Below are 19,276 nucleotides of genomic sequence, written 5' to 3'. Positions count from 1 at the left end.
TATGACTGTGGGGATGTCGCTGTGGAGATTTGGATAATAAATTTCCCACAAAAGTACAATCTGTTACAGGGCCACTATACAAACCAAATCTTTGTATGAAAATATAAACTTCTATGATCACAAAGATTACAATAAAGTCAAAGACATTTGTTGTTTTGTTTTTTTAAGTAAATGTGTGCAGCCACAGCACTCAACGAGCGTAGAAATATCAAACAGAGAGGACGTTGGCATTCATACAAAAGAAAAAACCTAAACAGCTGCTGCAAAGAAAAGTTTTGTTGCAGAGCGAAGTGATCAGCAATCTGGACTTTTCTCCAAATGTTGGAGAGCTTTCACTGAATTGAGCAAACTCCCCTTTGTCAGAGAAGTGGGTGTTCACAGAAAAAAAGCTTTTCATCAGAGAGTATATAGAGTATGAGGATACACATAAATCAATCAAGAGAGGGGTGTTCACGGTTGAAAAGGGGTTATAATTAATAGTCACAAAATAGTGCCGAGACAGAACACCGGCCCAAATAAAATATATTTTACAGTCTGAACTTAAAATCTTGTACTTCGATAAGTTACTGTCAGGTTAGCTCCTGAAGCTGGAACAGAAACATGTTTAACTCTTGTTCTGACACAGATCATCTGCACTGCAAAATTCATCAATTTCGATTTTTAAATTCGAGTTGATTAAATAGATTTCAGGACAAAACCACTTACATGTTGCAAACTGGAACCACATCTTTGGTTACAAATAAAGCATTGCCCCCCCGCCCCTTCCCCCAACAAGAAACTACAGTGCCTATAAGGAAGTATTCACCTCCTTTGGATCTTTTCATGTTTTATTTATTTACAACTTGAATCACAGTGGATGTAATGAGGATGCATGTTTACACATTGAAGGAAAAAGACTCTTGGGACACAACTAAGTAGGAGAACTGCTCATATCTTCATCTATTGACTATGAGATCTAAATCATCACTGGTGAAGCCACTTTGAGAAAATCTGAATAGAGATCATCATCACCTGTCTGTTATCATGTGTGACAAATCATTTTAGGTTAAATATACTTGGATCTAGGTCTGGGTACGGGTACTCGATAAGGAAATAACTCAATACCAATTGTATCGGAACTTTTCCAGTAAAAGGATGCCAGCATTTGATCCTTTTTATGCCCATATTTTGGGGATTTGAAGGATTTGCTTGCAGCTAATGACGACAATCTTAGCGATTTTTGATTTAATGCAACTTGTAGTTGTCCTACTACCATAGAGGCTATCACCCATATGGTGAAGTCGAGCACGCTGCTGTGGACGGAGATGGTAGCTCAGTGTGTCGACATGCCACCAAAATATTAGACAGATATATATACCACACACCTGTGGTGTCAGATTAAAAAAAAAAAAAAGATGCATTGGTGATATTTAAGAATTGAATGCTTCTGTTCAGATGGTAGGTTTAAAAAAAAAAAAAAAAAAGGTATTAAATGAAGCAGCCCATTGGTATCATACTGTACAGCTATTTAGTTTAATTTCCTTGCACCATGAAAACAAACAGATACTTCAGACAAATCTGTGAGTTTACTGAAAAGCACTAATCCGAGGAGGGACGAAAGAACATTTCCAAGGCACTGGATATCCCTAATGCGATTATAAAAAATGAAGGAGTTTGGCACAGCTCTAAAAAAAAAAAAATCATCCTCAAACCCTCAGTGTTGGGAAGAAGGTCAAGGGCACTAGCGAGACTATAAAGAGGTCTCACTAGTGGACCGTCACGTCTGCAGAAAACACACCATCCTCTCATCACGAGGCCTGCTGAGGATACGTCTCCAACCATTCAATGGAGGCAGTAAATATAAAGAGCTCCTGGATAAAACTCGACTTCTCTATGTGAGAACAGCAAGATTTTTTCAAAAATCAAACCAGTGACCCCAAACACAGAGCCACAGCTACATAGTAACGTCTTTAAAAGAACAATGTCGACATCCTGGAGAGGCTGAGGCAGAGTTTAAGACCTCAATTCAGTCCAGAAAAAGTGGCACGGTTTAAAATGTTGCCGTTCACTCTCAGTCCTCACCAGGTTTGACAGGCCTTTGTGATAAAATGAAAAATTCAGTCCAGAAGTAAACAGCTATCCACATACTGGCTGTAAATGTTGAGTAGTTTTCTGTTTGGAATTCAATTAAGAACGATTGCTGAATTTGGTGATAAGAATTATTATTTATCTCTTTAACTGACTGAGTATTTTATCTGTTTCTGTTGTATTTTAATGCCTTGTTTTTAATGTGTCCTCAACGTATGCATCACACTGCTGCAAAAACCAGGAGCAAATACTATCCTCTACTGATAAGCCTAAAAAACTAAACAAATGATAATTACATCCACTGTGATTTAAAGTTTTAAAACAATAAAACATGGAAGTTTGTATGAGGTGAATACTTTTTGTAGACATTGTATACTGTGTCAATACAGATATCCATTACACGTGTTAACAGTTGAGTTTTGACAGTTGAGGTTAGAGAAGCTGGAAAAAAAAAAAGATGAATAAAATAAACGGAGCTTTGTAGATTATTCATGACAATCTCAAAAAACATGAATCTACAACAAGGCCAGTGGACAAATAGGCAAAAGCACTAAAAAAGAAAAAACATTGGTTGGCTATTATTAAGGATATAATATATATATTACAAAACAATATAACAATATAAATCCCTGTAAAAAGCAATACATGTTCACATTAGATGTTGTAACTCACTTTAACAAAATAAGCCATAAGTACATTATACAAGACAGCAGTGAGATATTTGGACAATATATGAATATTAAGCAGTTAATAGTCTCTTAACATGTGATAAAAAGCTTCACCCAGGTGCAGTGGAGCCTCCGAACAGTTTGTTTGATCGAAGTGACAGAGTGACAGAATGCGTGCTGGGCTACGTTGTGATGTGGTGTTTTTGTTCCGAGACATTGAAAGTGGATCGCTTTAACTCGTCCTGGTTTGTCATGCTTCAGGTTTGTCTCAATGCGGTCCAAAGGTCCCGGTGGTGTCGTGATGCCGGGACTTTTTAACTGTGAAACGTCTTCACTCACTGGTTTTAGGCAGTAACACTGATAGTATAGTGCAAACTGGACAGAGCTGCTTTTTCCTCACGTCAACTTAAACAGGTGCAAACGCTCAGCAGGATAACATTTAAGACGAGAAATAAAGGACAAAAACATAAATATCAAAAAACCTTTATCAGTATAAAAAGTAATAAGGTTATTCATTTAATCAATAGTCTGGCAAAAAAGGCATCAGAAAAGTTCTCGAGTTTTTACAAATTAAGTGCCTGTGGGAACGTCTTCAGACGAGCGACTCCATGCTCTCGGCAGGGTCCGACTCGTCAGCGATCACCGCCACCCCATTAGTGTCCATGTGCAGGGGGCTCAGGCCACACTCTCTGTTACTGACCAGGCTGAGCATGGCTTTATAAAGGTACTGGTACTGCTCCTGCACACAGAAAAACAAAGACACAAAGACAGCTTTACGCATCACATCCGCTAATGTGCTTTATTTTAAATACTGTATCAAACAGAGCATTAACAACTGGATAAGTGACTTGTTAGAAGAGCCCCGAACTCGGACACTGAAAATGTGGAGCGAACAAATTATGGAAACTGCTGCTTGTAAAAAGATGGTACTGAACTGTAAAAATGATAAAATGAAAGAACAATGTGGCAGCTTTATATGAAGGGCAGTAAAGGCCATAATTCATATCTTCCATCTCACATACACAAAAAAAGACCCATTTTTTGTGTATGTGAGAGGTAAAATTGCGAATGTGAGAGTTAAAATTTTGTATGTGAGAGGTATTTCTTGTATATGTGAGAGGTATTTTTTGTGTATCTGAGGTAAAATTGTGTATGTGAGAGGTATTTTTTGTGTATCTGAGGTAAAATTTTGTATGTGAGAGGTATTTCTTGTATATGTGAGAGGTATTTTTTGTGTATCTGAGGTAAAATTGTGTATGTGAGAGGTATTTCTTGTATATGTGAGAGGTATTTTTTGTGTATCTGAGGTAAAATTGTGTATGTGAGGGGTATTTTTTGTGTATCTGAGGTAAAATTGTGTATGTGAGAGGTATTTCTTGTATATGTGAGAGGTATTTTTTGTGTATCTGAGGTAAAATTGTGTATGTGAGGGGTATTTTTTGTGTATCTGAGGTAAAATTGTGTATGTGAGAGGTATTTCTTGTATATGTGAGAGGTATTTTTTGTGTATCTGAGGTAAAATTGTGTATGTGAGGGGTATTTTTTGTGTATCTGAGGTAAAATTGTGTATGTGAGAGGTATTTCTTGTATATGTGAGAGGTATTTTTTGTGTATCTGAGGTAAAATTGTGTATGTGAGAGGTATTTTTTGTGTATCTGAGGTAAAATTTTGTATATGAGAGGTATTTCTTGTATATGTGAGAAGTATTTTTTGTGTATCTGAGGTAAAATTGTGTATGTGAGAGGTATTTCTTGTATATGTGAGAGGTATTTTTTGTGTATCTGAGGTAAAATTGTGTAAGTGAGAGGTATTTCTTGTATATGTGAGAGGTATTTTTTGTGTATCTGAGGTAAAATTGTGTATGTGAGAGGTATTTTTTGTGTACGTGAGAGGTAAAATTGTGTATGTGAGAGGGAAGATATGAATTACAGCCTATACAGCCCCACTCGTAGCGGGTATATATCCTTAATCTAACCTAGAAAAGCATTTGGAAATGTTACCATGTACCACTACTATTTAATTGTAACCAATTAACTGTGTGTCTGTATATCAATGTCTATTTGGTTAGCTGCCTGTTCTTTTTTGTTGTTGGACATTCATGTTATTAACCCCAAATAAAACTTGAAATTATATATTTTTTTAAAGTATAGAAAACACTGATTGGTGAAAACATTCATCAAATTGACTGATGTGAAAGGCGCCACATTTACTGATGAACCCGAGTCCGCAGCTCATTGTTTTGGTTTTATGGCCCACACAATGATTGCATGTTTTGGTGTGCACAGATCTCATTGACCTCCATTAGATAACTGTCCTGTAGATAACTACTATGCGCTCACTACATGGAGGAAAGTTGACCAGCTGACCCGTGAACACAGTGGAGCGTTTAGCAGCGAACATCCCAGATATTTAGTCAGGGTTTAGTGGAAATTAAAAACTGAGCTGAATATGGGACTTTCTTTCAATAGCTGGACAAAAACACCAATTAATGCAAATGTTGCTCTCTGTCTGCAGGATAATAAAGTATCCTTTTTTGCTAATATGTCAGCCGTAGCTGTTTTGTTTTTCTGCACACAAGTGACAAGGAATTGATTAATGCAGCCTTAAATGTTGCTTAAAGCAGCATTGATCCACTTTGGTGAGCATTTATGTGATATTCAACTTGTTATGAGTTCCAAATACCTGATATTGCCCCTTGTAGTTTAGGAGATAAAGCCATTTCCTTAGAATACTTTATTGAGTCCTTGGGCACATGGGATTGCTGTTCTCTGAAATATAATTAAGTATATACAGTACAACAAACAGCAGGCCCATGTGCCCAAAGACTAAAAATAGTAACATAAGAAAAACTCACTTTCCAGACGAATGATTTGACCAATTTTAAAAATCTCTAGTGCCTCAATGGCCTCAAGAACACTTTAAAATAACACAATGTCAGAAAAACAAGCTGCAAACACAACAATGACATATGATAGGGCAAACATGCCTATAAAAAAACTGCCAGAGCGATGTTTGCATTAATTTGGAGTTGTGTTTTAGCTCTGTTTTTGGTCTCCACCAGCTCTTGGGGAAAAACACCATGTAAATGGTAAATGGTAAATGGACCTGCACTTATATAGCGATTTTCTAGTCGCTTTGCGACCACTCAAAGCGCTGAACACTACAGACTGCGCTCATTCACACTTTCACACATTCTGGCACACATTCATACTGGTGGCAAAGGCTACCCTAAACGGTGCCGCCTGCCACCATTGGGAATTCATTCACACACCGATGAACGCAGCATCGGGAGCAATTTGGGGTTCAGTATCTTGCTCAAGGATACTTCGAAATGTAGGCTGCGACGGTCAGGGATCGAACCACCAACCCTTCGGTTAGGGGCCAACCAACTCTACCAACTGAGCCACAGCCGCATGTGGCTCTTTAGCCGCCAAATTCTCCACTGTGTTCAGCAGCCAGCTGCTGACAGGGCCCCTCGTGTTTGTACTTGACATAAAAGTGAACTTACTATATCGGTGAAGACTCCCGGCCTCATGATATTTATCATCTTAGCCACCTGATAGATGTCGACAACCCCTTCGTTCTCCAGCTGCTGGGACAGTGTGGTGAGGGCGCAGAGCATGCCTGCTGACACGGCTCCATACCTGTGTGCAAATGTTCAGATTCAGCTTCACGGGACATCTGTGTCTTTCTGTTCAAGTGTCTTAATAAAGGTTCAGTTAGTAACTTATAAAGTATATTTATTTCATAATTTGGCTCATTTTCCATATCAGTATTGCATGAAAGCACGTTGGAATTAGCAAGCTACTGCTAACTAGCCAGCCATCTGCCTCTGTGTCACACACAGTGATTAACACTGTGTTAGAGACTCCTCCTGGCTCTGATTGGTTGTTTTCCTTGAGGTGCAGTGAATTCTTGGAAATGCCAAAAGGAGCGCTAGGAGGAGCCAAAGGAACCTGATTTTTTTTTTCTCATGTATTACTGGCAGGATATTGTGACAGTTTCAGCAAATATGACAAAATGTTACAGTTGAAGTTTTTTTTAAATCCTAATAAAACTAAATCCTTAGTCCTCCCAATGTGTTGGACTGTTTTGTGTGTTAGAAGGTTGTTAATGATAATCTAAGTTATGCACATAATATTCTGAGCAACCAACAAGTAACTTCCAAGAAAATGCACTACAGTGCATAAAAAGGATGAAATGTCTGTGAGGTGAGGAGCTGCTCTCATGCAGATTGTTTTGCAATTAGCATCCCATCACATTAGCATCTGGTATAAATAGGTTGGAAGACGGAGCGGCCTGTTATTTAGTCTGTGACAACTTCAGAAACAGCTTCCGGTAAATGAGGGATGAAGTGTGATTGATTATCAGGACCTTCAGTGATGGAGACTATTCAATTAGCTGATTTCACAAACAGCAGCTGAGGTGCTGAAGGCGCAGAGGTCTGCAGGAAAAACATCAGCTGGGAACGGTTGTGGAAGTTGTTATTGTTGCCTGGTTACTGAGAGATTTCGCAGTGGTACTTTTGTTTATCTTGGTCATTGCCTGTTGATTCTCAGCTCGAATACACTGGAGGACTCTCAAACCCCAAACCATGGAGAGCACTCCACATGTAGTGCCTTGTTTTTCTATCATACCAGTGAAAACACTTCAGTTTAACAAGGACAAATCGAAGATAATTAAACACCTCATGATTCTATTGCCAGTCTGAACCTTCAAAATGAGACTCAGATGTAGCATTTAACAGAATAAGGAAGGCCACTGACAGTTATCATACATGTACATTTGTTAATCTAGTTTTGAACAAATTATCCCATGTATTTTCAAAATGGAGACTACTTCAAATAAAATTTCATAAAAAAAGAAATTGATCAATGCTGCCTTAAATGTTGCTTAACGCTGCAGTAATGCAGTTTTGTGTGCACTTATGTGAAATTCCACTTGTTATGAGTTCCAAGTACCTGACTTTGCCCCTTATAGTTTATGGGATAAAGCCATTTTCTTAGCATACTTTATTTTTTTTGTACATTTTATTATATTAGAGCGTTTCTTTGACCCCCCCAGAAAAACATTTTTTTAAACTCTATGGGTCATTGTTACTGACAATAGTAGCCTAACCCTAACATAAATAAAAACTAGGCCTGCATGCAGGACTGAACGGGACCGAGCAGAGTGGAGCCATCGGGGGAGGGCACGTCGGGCGCGGCGATGTGGGCTCAGTCCCTATGCGTACAAAATGGCGTGTCTCCTACCACTGTGCTCGGGGTAGGGGTAAAACATGTTACTTGCTGTTGCCAGCAGGGGGCGCTATGACTGGCTGTCAATATTGACACGTGGGTGTGGTCAGGGCAGGACCTTAATCACGTGTGTGAAATTTGGAACAGATTGGACAATGTATGGTCAAGTTATACAGTCTGGTGTGTTATGGCGAGACACCATAATTTGCCGCCATGCCACGCCCACATAGTGTGACCGTCGGTAAAGCTTTGAATAACTTTTGATCCCAAAGGCCTTGTGATGGTACTGACCAAGTTTGAAGTTGATCGGGTAAAATCTGTAGGAGGAGTTCGTTAAAGTATGTGAGGTAGAAATGGCCAAAAACGCAAAAACCTTCGGTGCTCGGTCCCTAATAATAATTGGGTAACACCATGTACAGTGATAAAGTAGACAGTTAAAGGAGACAGTTATGGTACTGTGAATACCGTACTTCCAACAATGTGTGGGGAAAAAAAATGGATATCTATTCACAGAGCCGAGGACTAGTCTGTGACTGTACATGTAGACTGTGGCTGTGCTGACAGTGGACAACATCGAGGTAAACACCAACTTACTCATCGTGCACGATGGTGGGGCCATCTCGAGTCATGGCCTCCTCCTTGATGACACTGATGAGCTCAAAGGTGCTGCTGAGAGGAGCGTCAGGGTTGGGCCATTTAGGGCACTGAAAATGTCTCACCTCCAGAACGTAGTCATCCTGCCACACACCAGAGAAGAAGTGTCACTCGTGCACACATGACATGACAGAGATGATGTGATGCTTCGCTGGGACTGTACGCATCATAGCAATCAAACAGCAGCAACGGCCGAGAACTCCTGACTTATGATGCTTCCAGTTGCAGTAATCAAACACTTGGTAAGGTAGACAGAAGCTCTGGGTACCTGTGTGGCCTCTAGGATGAAGTCATGGATGATGATCTGCTCCTCGTTGGAGAGGCACAGTCTGTCCTTACTAATGAGTGTGACAGTGAAGGCGATGCAGTTCATGGCCTCCTCCCGACTCGGCCAGTAAACAAATTCATCCTCAGCCTGCGGAGATACAACAGCGAGTCAAACAAGGTTTGTTGCAGGTACCTTTATTTATCAAACTCTAGTTCTTTGTTTTATGATTCAGCTGTCATTAGACAGAAAAAAAACAGAAAACCAGAAAAAAAAAACATTTAGGCCACAAGACCATTAGTGTGTTCTGGTCCGCACTGCTCGATTACAGTAAAAATCTGAATCATGATTATTTGGTGGATCAATAGTTTTTGAGACCTTTCTGTTTATTTATATTCAACTGTATATACGGATATTGTTCACCTGAATCTTTGTATATTGTACTTTTTGTAAAAAAAATATATAAATATCTACTAAATATTCATTGACTTCGACAAATAATACATTTAGTGAAAAAATTTGAAACATTCAGTGTTAAAAAAAATCCCTTTACAGGAGATTTTCTAAAGCTTTTAATGAAATTCCATTAAAAACAAATGAAAGGATTAAAAAAAAAACATACATTTAAATAAATATAAAAATCATTAAAAAAAAAAAATTAGGTTAACTATGTTGTAACATTAGTGCACTTCAACAACCAACTAATAACGATAAAACATATATTTACAAATATAAAAATAATAATAAAACTAAACTAATTAGACCAAACAAATGAGAGTAAATATGTTGCAAAGCAATGCCACAAAGTACTGAAAACTAATAAACGTACATTTGACATTTATGTAAACTATATTCAACATATTCCAGTCAGTAACTTGGTAATTAAGGGTAAAAGCATGCCGCTGTATAGGAAAGGGCTGCACTGGATTTATAACACAAGACATAATGAGAACATCATTGTGAAACAGAATGCAGCACAATAATAATTTTTTCTCAGTTATGTTGATATTTTTAATTAAAAAATATGTAATTGAAAATAGAATTTGATAAATGGCCGAGCCTTAGGTTGAGGGGAACTTACCAGGCCCTGGTTGTCAGGCAACATGACGATAATTTGAGCATTGTGGTCCCAAATCATCCTCCAGAAGTCCGTGGTGGTGTGGGGCAAAGGATGCTGGGTAACGATGAACTCATTACTCCTGAAGTAACCCTGAGGTGACAGATGTAAGCTGTTAGCCTTCTAAAGCTCAGAGCACTCAGTCTGATGGACGACTGTGAAAGCTGACGGACTACTGATCATTTCCTGTCAGGAATCGTCATCAATAACTGTCAGGCCTGTCAATAACAGCCTTTTAAAAAAATAAAAAATACACAGTGAGCAAGGAGAAAGAAGCGAGACTCTCACACCGTACCATTACGTAGGACGCATTAATGTAATCTGTTCCTTTCATTCCAGGCAGAGTGGTGAGTCCGACCCTTGCTCGCTCCGCTGAAGAGAGGCAGGGAGAGATGGAAAAAAAAAACACTTTAAATCACAAACCAGGCCTCTATAATATCACACTGGCTGATAATGCACACATTCATTACCAGTCCTCACTGTTGCCATAGCAACAAGTACGTCCTTTTCCCCCGTCAGGTTGCAGGGGAACGCATAGAAAGATTAACTTATAGGATTATGGAAATAGATTCTAATTTTGTAACCCGAATTGTCTTTAATAATTTACAGACTGGGAAGTAGCAAAATGTAGAATATCAGGAAATGCTCTTATTTTCTTCGATTTCTCAAATGAAGGAAATATAACCAATGCAGAAGATATTTTTTTAGTTGTGGAAAATGCTTTTAATATGGCCCAAATGTAATTTTATCCTCCAAAGGTAAACACATTGCTGCTGTATGACTCTCATTAAGGCAGCTACGCCTATAACTTTCCATGTAAACCCACTACCAGAAGCCCCCTGGACAGCCCTGCACGCAGACTCCAGCTGCTTTACATGCTCGACATGACCTCGGTTCTCCAAAACCTCAGCTCCATAGCAAGTTGTGCTGTGGTAGAACAGATAAGATACTCACAGGGAACCACTGAGGAATTGCGGTTCTTCTCCTTGTTGCAGTCTTTGTGGGCACTGAAGCACTCCACAAAGCGTGCGTTGCACTGAGTCAACAGCTGGAGAGACAGAAAGCAAAGACCAGAAGATCAGGACGTCACCGTGCATTAAAATCAAACGTGAAAAAATAAGATACAATGTTGTTTAACACCAAAGATTAACAGCAAGTCTTAACATTATTAATGAGCATGTGAAGCTCGGGAGGAAGTGACATTATGTGCGAGCAATTAGTTTCCCTCTCCTGATGTTGACGGAGCAGGAGCTTGATGAAACATTCATCAGGCTTTGCATAAGGCAGCAGGGGTGACAGACATGACTTTATTACAGCCAACATCAGAGACGCTTTCAATCTATTCCCGTCTGGAGCTGGAAAGCCACCGTGCACGTTGCTAACAAGCTTCTGATCCAACGACAGCCTCGATTTCAGCTGGCGGTGTCACAGCAGACGGTGACAGCTCGTCTAAACGGACCAGTCAGACTCCCAAAAGGTTCGCTCACCCTGAACTGCTTCTCCAGCACTGTACGGCCTGTCGAGTTGGGCGTGAGGATGCTGTTGACATAAGTGTGCAGCTGCCAGGCGGGCACCTCTGTCTCTCTGCTCAGGGTTGCCTCCATCAGAGCATCGTGGATGAAAACATACTGCTCCTGAGGGGAGAGCAAACGTGTTGGAAATGAAATAACAAAATAGATAATCACGTGAATGAATACAAAATGAAAGATCTAACCCTGGGAAAAATAGTACATACCGTAATATTACCCTTTGAAAAATTCCAATACATGTTAAAAACTCAGCTCGCTATAATGACATTTTATTTCATCCAGCGATTTATTGTAGGCACTTTTTTTATTTATTTAATTCCAGCAGCTTTTCACACAGGAGAGGCAGTTATGTGGCTGCATGTTAACTTATTCAGATGATAATCACCGCCTGTTTGTTTTTGATTGATAGACAAAGACTGTGATGACAAGCCAAATCAGAAAATATAATTGCAATTTGGAAAAATGTTGTGAAATGAAAAAACAGACATGACTTGGTAAAAATGACTTGGTTCTTGCTGAAGTTAATGCAGCAGAGTGTAGAAATACACTGTGCAGAAATTAAAGTCCTGCATTCAAATTTAGTATTAGCATTAAAACACAATTTAACTACCAAAGGAATCACTTAGCAATCATATGTATTATATTATTGAACAATACGCATAGATGCATTAATATGTAAGCATTACTTTAATTCTGAGGCTGGTAAAAAGGGGCTTAATCTATAATTATACATCATGATATTATGGGGTGTCACAATATATTTGTATTGACTATAGCCATGAAATTAAAAAAATAAACACTGATATTGTATTATTACATTAACAAAATACAGGCATGTGTGGGAAAAAATGCATAATAAGAATGCTTTCAAAAATAGAAATTTTAATTGTTTTTTTAATCAATTAACAAAATGCAAATTGAGTGAACATAAGAAAAATCTAAATCAAATCAATATTTGTTGTGACCACCCTTTGCCTTCAAACCAGCACCTATTCTTTGAGGCATTTTGTCACACCTGCCTTAGACTTTTGCACAGTACTGTATGAATGATATTATCATGTTAATACATGATTTTTCCTTCACCAGTTAATCTAGTTGCCCTTTCACTCACTGTTAAGTGTAATTATTCTTTTTTTAACTGACTAATTCTGAGTGTAATTCATTTTCCAGAAAATAGAAAAAAAAAAGCTCAAATTAACAAAGTTAAAGATGACTTGTATGGATAGCATTATTTCTTTTTTAAACTTTCTATAGATATATTTATAATATCTTTGTATATGTCTATGTATATCTATATAATATTCTTTTGGCTATGATAATCATGTAGTGGAAATATGATATTGTGAATGCACTATATGATTTATTATGATATGATTTATTTATTTAGCACGCTAGCTCACGCTGGCAGCCAGGAACCAACACACTTGTATTCTGAGTGTAATTCATTTGCCAGAAAATAGAAAAAAAATGCTCAAATAAACAAAGTTAAAGATGACTTGTATGTATAGCATTATTTCTTTTTTAAACTTTCTATAGATATCTTTATAATATCTTTGTATATGTCTATGTATATCTATATAATATTTTTTTGGCTATGATAATCATGTAGTGGAAATATGATATTGTGAATGCCCTATATGATTTATTAGCTGATTATATTTTGTACCCCTCATTTTTATATAATATATTGTACTGGAAATAACGACCCAATGAAGTTGGAAGGCTATTTGAGAGAGGGAAAAAAAACAGACATCACAGTTATAGAAAGTTGCATGTGAACAGAGCTGATGGAGAGTGTAGGAGGACACAGAATAATAACCTCAACCCATCAGTTATAGAATGAAATATAAAATTGTGGCCTGAGGACAGCCAGTATTGGCATTCGTCTGTATTGTGGAGAGTTTATAATAGTTTCTGTATTGTGTATGTTACACTGAAATATCAGCAAGTGTGCCTTTAACCCAAGCATGCCTTATCAAACAGAATAGCTTTCATAACTCCCCATCTATCTTTGATCATAAAAGAAGGACTCCAGTTTTATAACACAAGGGGGCGATTTGGGGTTTCTTACCTCAGTCTGAACCAGGTAGTTGCGTTGTGTGCGGATATGTTTGAGAAAATCCAGGACGCTGACTGTGCTTTTGTCCTTGATCTGTTGTAGCATGCTGTCAATGACAATGTACGTTCCAGTGCGCCCAACCCCTGCACTGATGAGCAGAGCACAAAGCAATATGAGCATAATGGAAGGCCCATAGAGGGAGCTGTTAACCAAGTCAGCAAATATGAGACTCTCATAAGTAACACTCATTTAGCCCCGGAGCTCAGTAATAAGCACCGTACCTGCAGTGCACCAGGACAGGGCCCATGTCTGCAGCCCGGGCTGCTGATGAGCGGTTGATGAAGGTGAGGACGGGGAGGGTGTACTCCGGTACTCCCATGTCAGGCCACTGAGTGTAGTGATACTGGACCACGATGCGCTCATTTAGCTTCCCTTTTGGGTTCCCCTTCTGACCCTAAAACATGAGAGCAGATGTGTGACCCTGGTGAGTTTAGTGAGTTATCATGGGCCGGCTGCATCAGCTGTAAGTACAGATTTGGCAAACGCTTGTGTTATAGCAAGGCTTAGTGGACATTTAATGCTTCAAACTTATGCTTAAACAGATATTAGATGTCACTAAATTGTTAAAATAGTGCAACTGTACTGTAAAACTGTACTGTAAATATGTAATTGTTTTGTATCTAACTGAACAACTGAAAAAAAACACATTTTACCTTCAATTACAATATTACACCACCAACTCTAAACATATTTCTTCATCTATGTATATAAAATAAAATAAAGGCATGACAGCAAAATGTTAGCAGACAAATTTAATACATGGTGTGGCCATTAAAAGTGGAAGTAGACAACTTTTTAACCAGCTAGTGCGCTAGCTAGCTGCGCTGCTTATCAACTTCTTCATGACAAAAGAAGCAAATAACTTTCACTACTGCTCAATTGTGTTCTTTGTTCAATTCTTTGATGTGCGTTTAGATTGGTTCCCTATATCCCTTGCGTTTTAACTTTGCAATTCTGCCTGCTGCTGGCACCATCCTGGGAAAAGATGATGACTGGCTGTCTCGTTAGCACGCTAGCTCACGCTGGCAGCCAGAAACAAACATCTATGAACCATTGTCCTTTTGATAAAAAACAACCAAAGAAAATGTTTTCTTGGGGTGGCCTTTCTAAAAATGAGCAACTGTGAAATGTACTATGTTCTCCTATGATCAAGGAGTTGATGAGCAGACGGTGTTAGCGCTAGCACAGCTGGCAAGTTATGCTACAGCCTGTGATGTCACTGTGACTTCCTGTTTAGTTACACGCTTGCTTTTAATTGATTATTACGAAAGTTTTAAGCTTTAAGTTTAAGAAGCATTTTACACAAACGCCTAAACAGATTTATAAATAGCTGGTGCAAACCGATGTAAGCTTAAAAAAGTCTCATTTCATGCAAACAAATCAGATTTATACAAGTCTGACTTTCAGTTACCTTTTTGACTTTAGTGTTCCTTATAAGGAAACGCCGCAGTGTGTAGCAGGCGTGCACTTTGGTGCTTTTCAGTGTCACCACGATGTTCCCATACTGCTCGCTGTTCTCTGTTGGCCAGTACTGGTCACATTTCCTCTGAAGGACACAACACACAAACATAAAAGATATACCATATATAAAAGAAAACCATTTATATTTTTTTTTACTTCTTCAAAGGAAATGAATGTGAACCTACTCGTCCTTTCTCCACCAGGTTGGTTATCATGATGATGATGCCCGTGTTCTGCTCCCACACCATCCTCCAAAAGTCCTCGAATGTAGACTTGAGTGGACCCTGAGCAGCTATATAAGCTCTGGGCCGGTTATAGCCCTGAAACAGGAGAGTGGTGGATGCAATCAATATTGTATGAATTTCCCACAACCCCTGATATAGCTGATATGACTGGTTTACTGACACGGACAGGTCATGAAATCCACTCCTTCAGCTGACAGAAATTGTACATATTTATATAGAAATCAATGTTCTTAAAATAGATAAGAAGAATAACCAGTTTTTATTGCTGTCGGTTGGTGTTATCATTTTGATACTTCAATCAATATTTTAAATAAACACATCAGGATTTCGCACAGACAGGACAAGGTGGCTTTCACAACCTTTCTAACACACACACACACACACACACGGACCAGGACCTGCATTTAAAAAACTAGTCACGCAGAGTGTAAAACTCACATCTACGTAGTTGGCGTTGATGTAATCCGAATGTTTGGCATCCTTCCCCGCCAGAGCTCGTAATTTCACCCTGCTGTGGTCATCTGGGGAGAGAATTGATATATTTGTGTGGATTATTAAAAGGATGAAAACATGTTATAAAACCATTATTGGATTGCGCAGCAGTAGACATCATAATCAGATTTCACAGCTGACTCACAGGCCACAATGTTGATGTATCTGTTTTTGTGCTTGTTGTCGGGATGATTGGAGTGTTCTGCAGTGATTTTCAGGTCTGCTGTGGAGCGTTGGACCTCCTGGAGAGAGGAAAAATAGACAGAGATGGATTTTATTAAACAGGGAGAGAAGATGTAATAGAATTAACCTCTCAAACGGATACTTTTAAAGCATGCTTTTATTTCTTAACAACTTCTCAGATTTCTCCTTTGAATGCATTTTATTGGTCTTTACAGGGAAACTTTTCTTCCTGCTTTTTTAAAACTCGCCCCGTACAAAAAGAAGCTCAGGATAAACTGCAAAGCAGAACCTCTGGCAGAGATTCAGTGTCTCGGTCAAGGACGCTTCAGAAGAGCAGATGCTTGCTGCCATTGGGGCTTGAACTCAGGCCTCCAGTAAGACAGCCTCCATCTCCTCCTCTACACTGCACCACACTGCACCCAGCCACCCCTAAAATACAACAATCATTTCCAACACGGCTTCATTGTGATGCATTTGAAAATTATGCTCACAAGCTTCACATCAAATGACCCCAATTAGAAGTAATCCTCTGGGGGCGAAGCTTTTGCCTCGTTTCTTAACCTGGTTACACCACAAACGTGTTCCCATCCACTCAACCAGCAGACAGACCTTCTCTAATTAACCTCCGTCTCTCTTGATCTTTCTCTCCGTCTTTCTCTCAACCATCTGCTCAAAAGTAGCAACCCTGCGTAGGAACACATGCATTAAATAATCTCTAACCATGGTTCAGACCCAGGCCCACTTTGGTCCATCTTAGTTAGCGATGTGTGGGTCGCGAGCCAGATTTATTTTTTTCTTGCTTTCTGTAAATTAATACATGACAGAATAATGGGATGATCTTCTTTGAGAAGAATCGATGCTGGTTTGAAGGCAAAGGGTGATCACACCAAATATTGATTTGATTTAGATTTTTCTTCTGTTCACTCACTTTGCATTTTGGTAATTGATAAAAAAAAAAATTAACATTTCTATTTTTGAAAGCATTGTTATTTTATAGGATTTTTTCACAACTGCCTAAAACTTCTGCACAGTACTTTATGTAAAATACAATCCAGAAAAAACTCTCTCCCTCACGTCTGAACATTAGCATTGCGACAGGACATGCCCTGGTAGAGTTTGAACACTCCAGGTGATGTTTTAGATTTTTCTTGTAAAAAATGAGAAAGTAACTCACATGTGAAATTAAATTATATTGGTGGCATCTCTAAGTCTGAATCTGAGCCAGATCTTACCATTTCATTATCATAGTGACTATTTTTGCAGACTGAAGAAGAACAATGAAAGAAGCCAAGATCCAGCTCCCTTCAAAAGCCATATTTCACTTATCTAACTACCGAAATAAAGACAAATGTACTTCTCAGTTTTCTGGAAACATATGCTGCTATCACACCTTAACTGTTTTGTTTCACTTCCAACAAACTTGCCCGTTTGGTTCAGTTAATTAAGGATGGTGTGAACGCTGTAAATGGAACTTAGCGTGAACCAAACAACCACCTTAAAATAAAGGGTCTTGTTTTGCCTCCAAGCAGACTGTAGTGAGGTTTATTTGTGGTGTGAAAGCATAACAGAATTACCACTGGATTTTTATGACAGTAGATAGGTCACTTTGGATAATTAAAAAGCCTAACTACTAATAAATTCACCTGCTGATTGTGAACTGTCAAGAAAGCAATCCACCCAATAAAGATTGAGTAAACTGCATAAAATGTACAAACCGACAACACAATTTATGACAATGCTCTCTATCAATTATTTCTTTATGAGCTCTTTGAGTCACCAGAGAACATAAATAAATATGTAACGCGCAGCGAGATGCCGCATGACTTGCCATGCTGCCCATAATGTAGGATGACAGCTTCCCAAATGGTCCAATCAAAGAGTTACCTGTCGGGCCGTAGGACTCCTGTTTACTCGTTAGTTTGTAATAAGTCATGAACATGAAGCAGAGCAGAACTAATAGGCAACACTGTACCTGCTTTTTTCCCGCCTTGGTATCGACCAACTGAACCCAACTGCACTGTAAAACCACCATCAGTTATACAGCAAAGGTTAACAAGGCATCAAAACAAGTCGTCATTAAAGTGGCGTTGAAGGTTTACCTCAAACTCCTCCGAAAACCCTTGCAGGTTGTTCTTGTAGAGCTCCATGATGTGTTTAATAAACTGCTTAACGGGGATGGCCTCCATGTCGTCTGCAGGACAAACACAGAACAGTAAGCAAAGAGCCCTTTACATCACTGCTATTTTAGGGTTTGCTTCAAGACAACATGTACCCTGAGAATGTGTCTACATGCTTGAGATTGTTGGCAATACACACACGGAAACCACAATTATAGTGCAACCAGGCAAAATGAAATGAAATGTGATGGGAATGATTGGAAAAAAAGTCAGTTTTGTGCTGTTTTTTTTATTTTTTTTTTTATCAGACTGACCCCCATCACAAATATCTAGATTTGGTATTTTGAGCATTTATAGGAGGGAGCATCTGTCTCATCTGAGCCTCAAATCACACATGAGGGATCTTTGATAAGGCTGGTCACCATCACACTGGGACAGTCGTGCAGGGGACCCAGCTGTCATTGCTGCTGATACTGGCAAATGTCTTAACTAATACACCCTCGCAGCTGGGGCTTTTATGGCTCTTACTTGCCTCAGTGGTTACAGCGTAAAGGTGAATTCTGGATTGTTAATCTGTTCATTTATCAAAATGTCCTCCCCAGTGTTGGAGTCAAGAGTCACTTATCAGTCTAATCAGTTCATCTGAATGGCTCTGGGTGAAATGTGACTTCAGGAACTACAAATTGAAATGAAGTAAGGCTGATTAGGCCCATTTTTTTTCTTTTTCTTTTTTACAGGAGGAGTACAGTATGTTCTCATGTATGCTTTCAATTCCCACAGTACCACGGCCAATAGAAACGCTTTTAACAGCAATCTCATTGTGTCGAGGGTACCGATTTTGATTTTCCTTATTTTCTGTCATATATATTTTAACATGGCCAGGATTTCAAATAATGCAGTAAACATATGTTACATTAACTCCTCTGAGCAAAAACCTCCCACAATCCTGAACACTCTCTTCTCTACTCTCTGCTCGAACAGATGTCCGCTCGTGACAGATTTCTATACATGGTCATCTGCTGCAGCCACATTACTGCAGTGTTTACACTACATTCACTGCTACATGTAGCTACATGCCAACAAGTCCTCCAAAGCATACAACCTCATATGTCGTTTGTTCCT

The 19,276-nt window shown here is 38.9% G+C and overlaps 1 protein-coding gene across 1 annotated transcript in view; it reads right to left on the bottom strand.

Moving 5' to 3' along the window:
• Positions 1 to 1,898: 1,898 nt before the first annotated feature.
• Positions 1,899 to 19,276, bottom strand: part of ca16b (carbonic anhydrase XVI b) — a 139,542-nt gene continuing 122,164 nt past the window's right edge. Inside the window, exons 15-29 of the mRNA XM_059329277.1 lie at positions 18,137 to 18,228; positions 16,000 to 16,096; positions 15,801 to 15,883; positions 15,303 to 15,437; positions 15,068 to 15,202; positions 13,878 to 14,050; positions 13,609 to 13,744; positions 11,496 to 11,642; positions 10,963 to 11,056; positions 10,304 to 10,380; positions 9,973 to 10,101; positions 8,895 to 9,041; positions 8,567 to 8,709; positions 6,244 to 6,379; positions 1,899 to 3,474 (exon numbers count right to left, since the gene is read on the bottom strand). Coding sequence (XP_059185260.1) covers positions 3,328 to 3,474; positions 6,244 to 6,379; positions 8,567 to 8,709; positions 8,895 to 9,041; positions 9,973 to 10,101; positions 10,304 to 10,380; positions 10,963 to 11,056; positions 11,496 to 11,642; positions 13,609 to 13,744; positions 13,878 to 14,050; positions 15,068 to 15,202; positions 15,303 to 15,437; positions 15,801 to 15,883; positions 16,000 to 16,096; positions 18,137 to 18,228 — 1,871 coding nt within the window. The 3' untranslated portion in view covers positions 1,899 to 3,327. The remainder of the gene's footprint in view (positions 3,475 to 6,243; positions 6,380 to 8,566; positions 8,710 to 8,894; positions 9,042 to 9,972; positions 10,102 to 10,303; positions 10,381 to 10,962; positions 11,057 to 11,495; positions 11,643 to 13,608; positions 13,745 to 13,877; positions 14,051 to 15,067; positions 15,203 to 15,302; positions 15,438 to 15,800; positions 15,884 to 15,999; positions 16,097 to 18,136; positions 18,229 to 19,276) is intronic.

This window comes from Centropristis striata, chromosome 3 (assembly GCF_030273125.1).
Source record: "Centropristis striata isolate RG_2023a ecotype Rhode Island chromosome 3, C.striata_1.0, whole genome shotgun sequence".
Taxonomy (NCBI): Eukaryota; Metazoa; Chordata; class Actinopteri; order Perciformes; family Serranidae; genus Centropristis; species Centropristis striata.
This window is presented reverse-complemented; position numbering and strand designations above follow the sequence as displayed.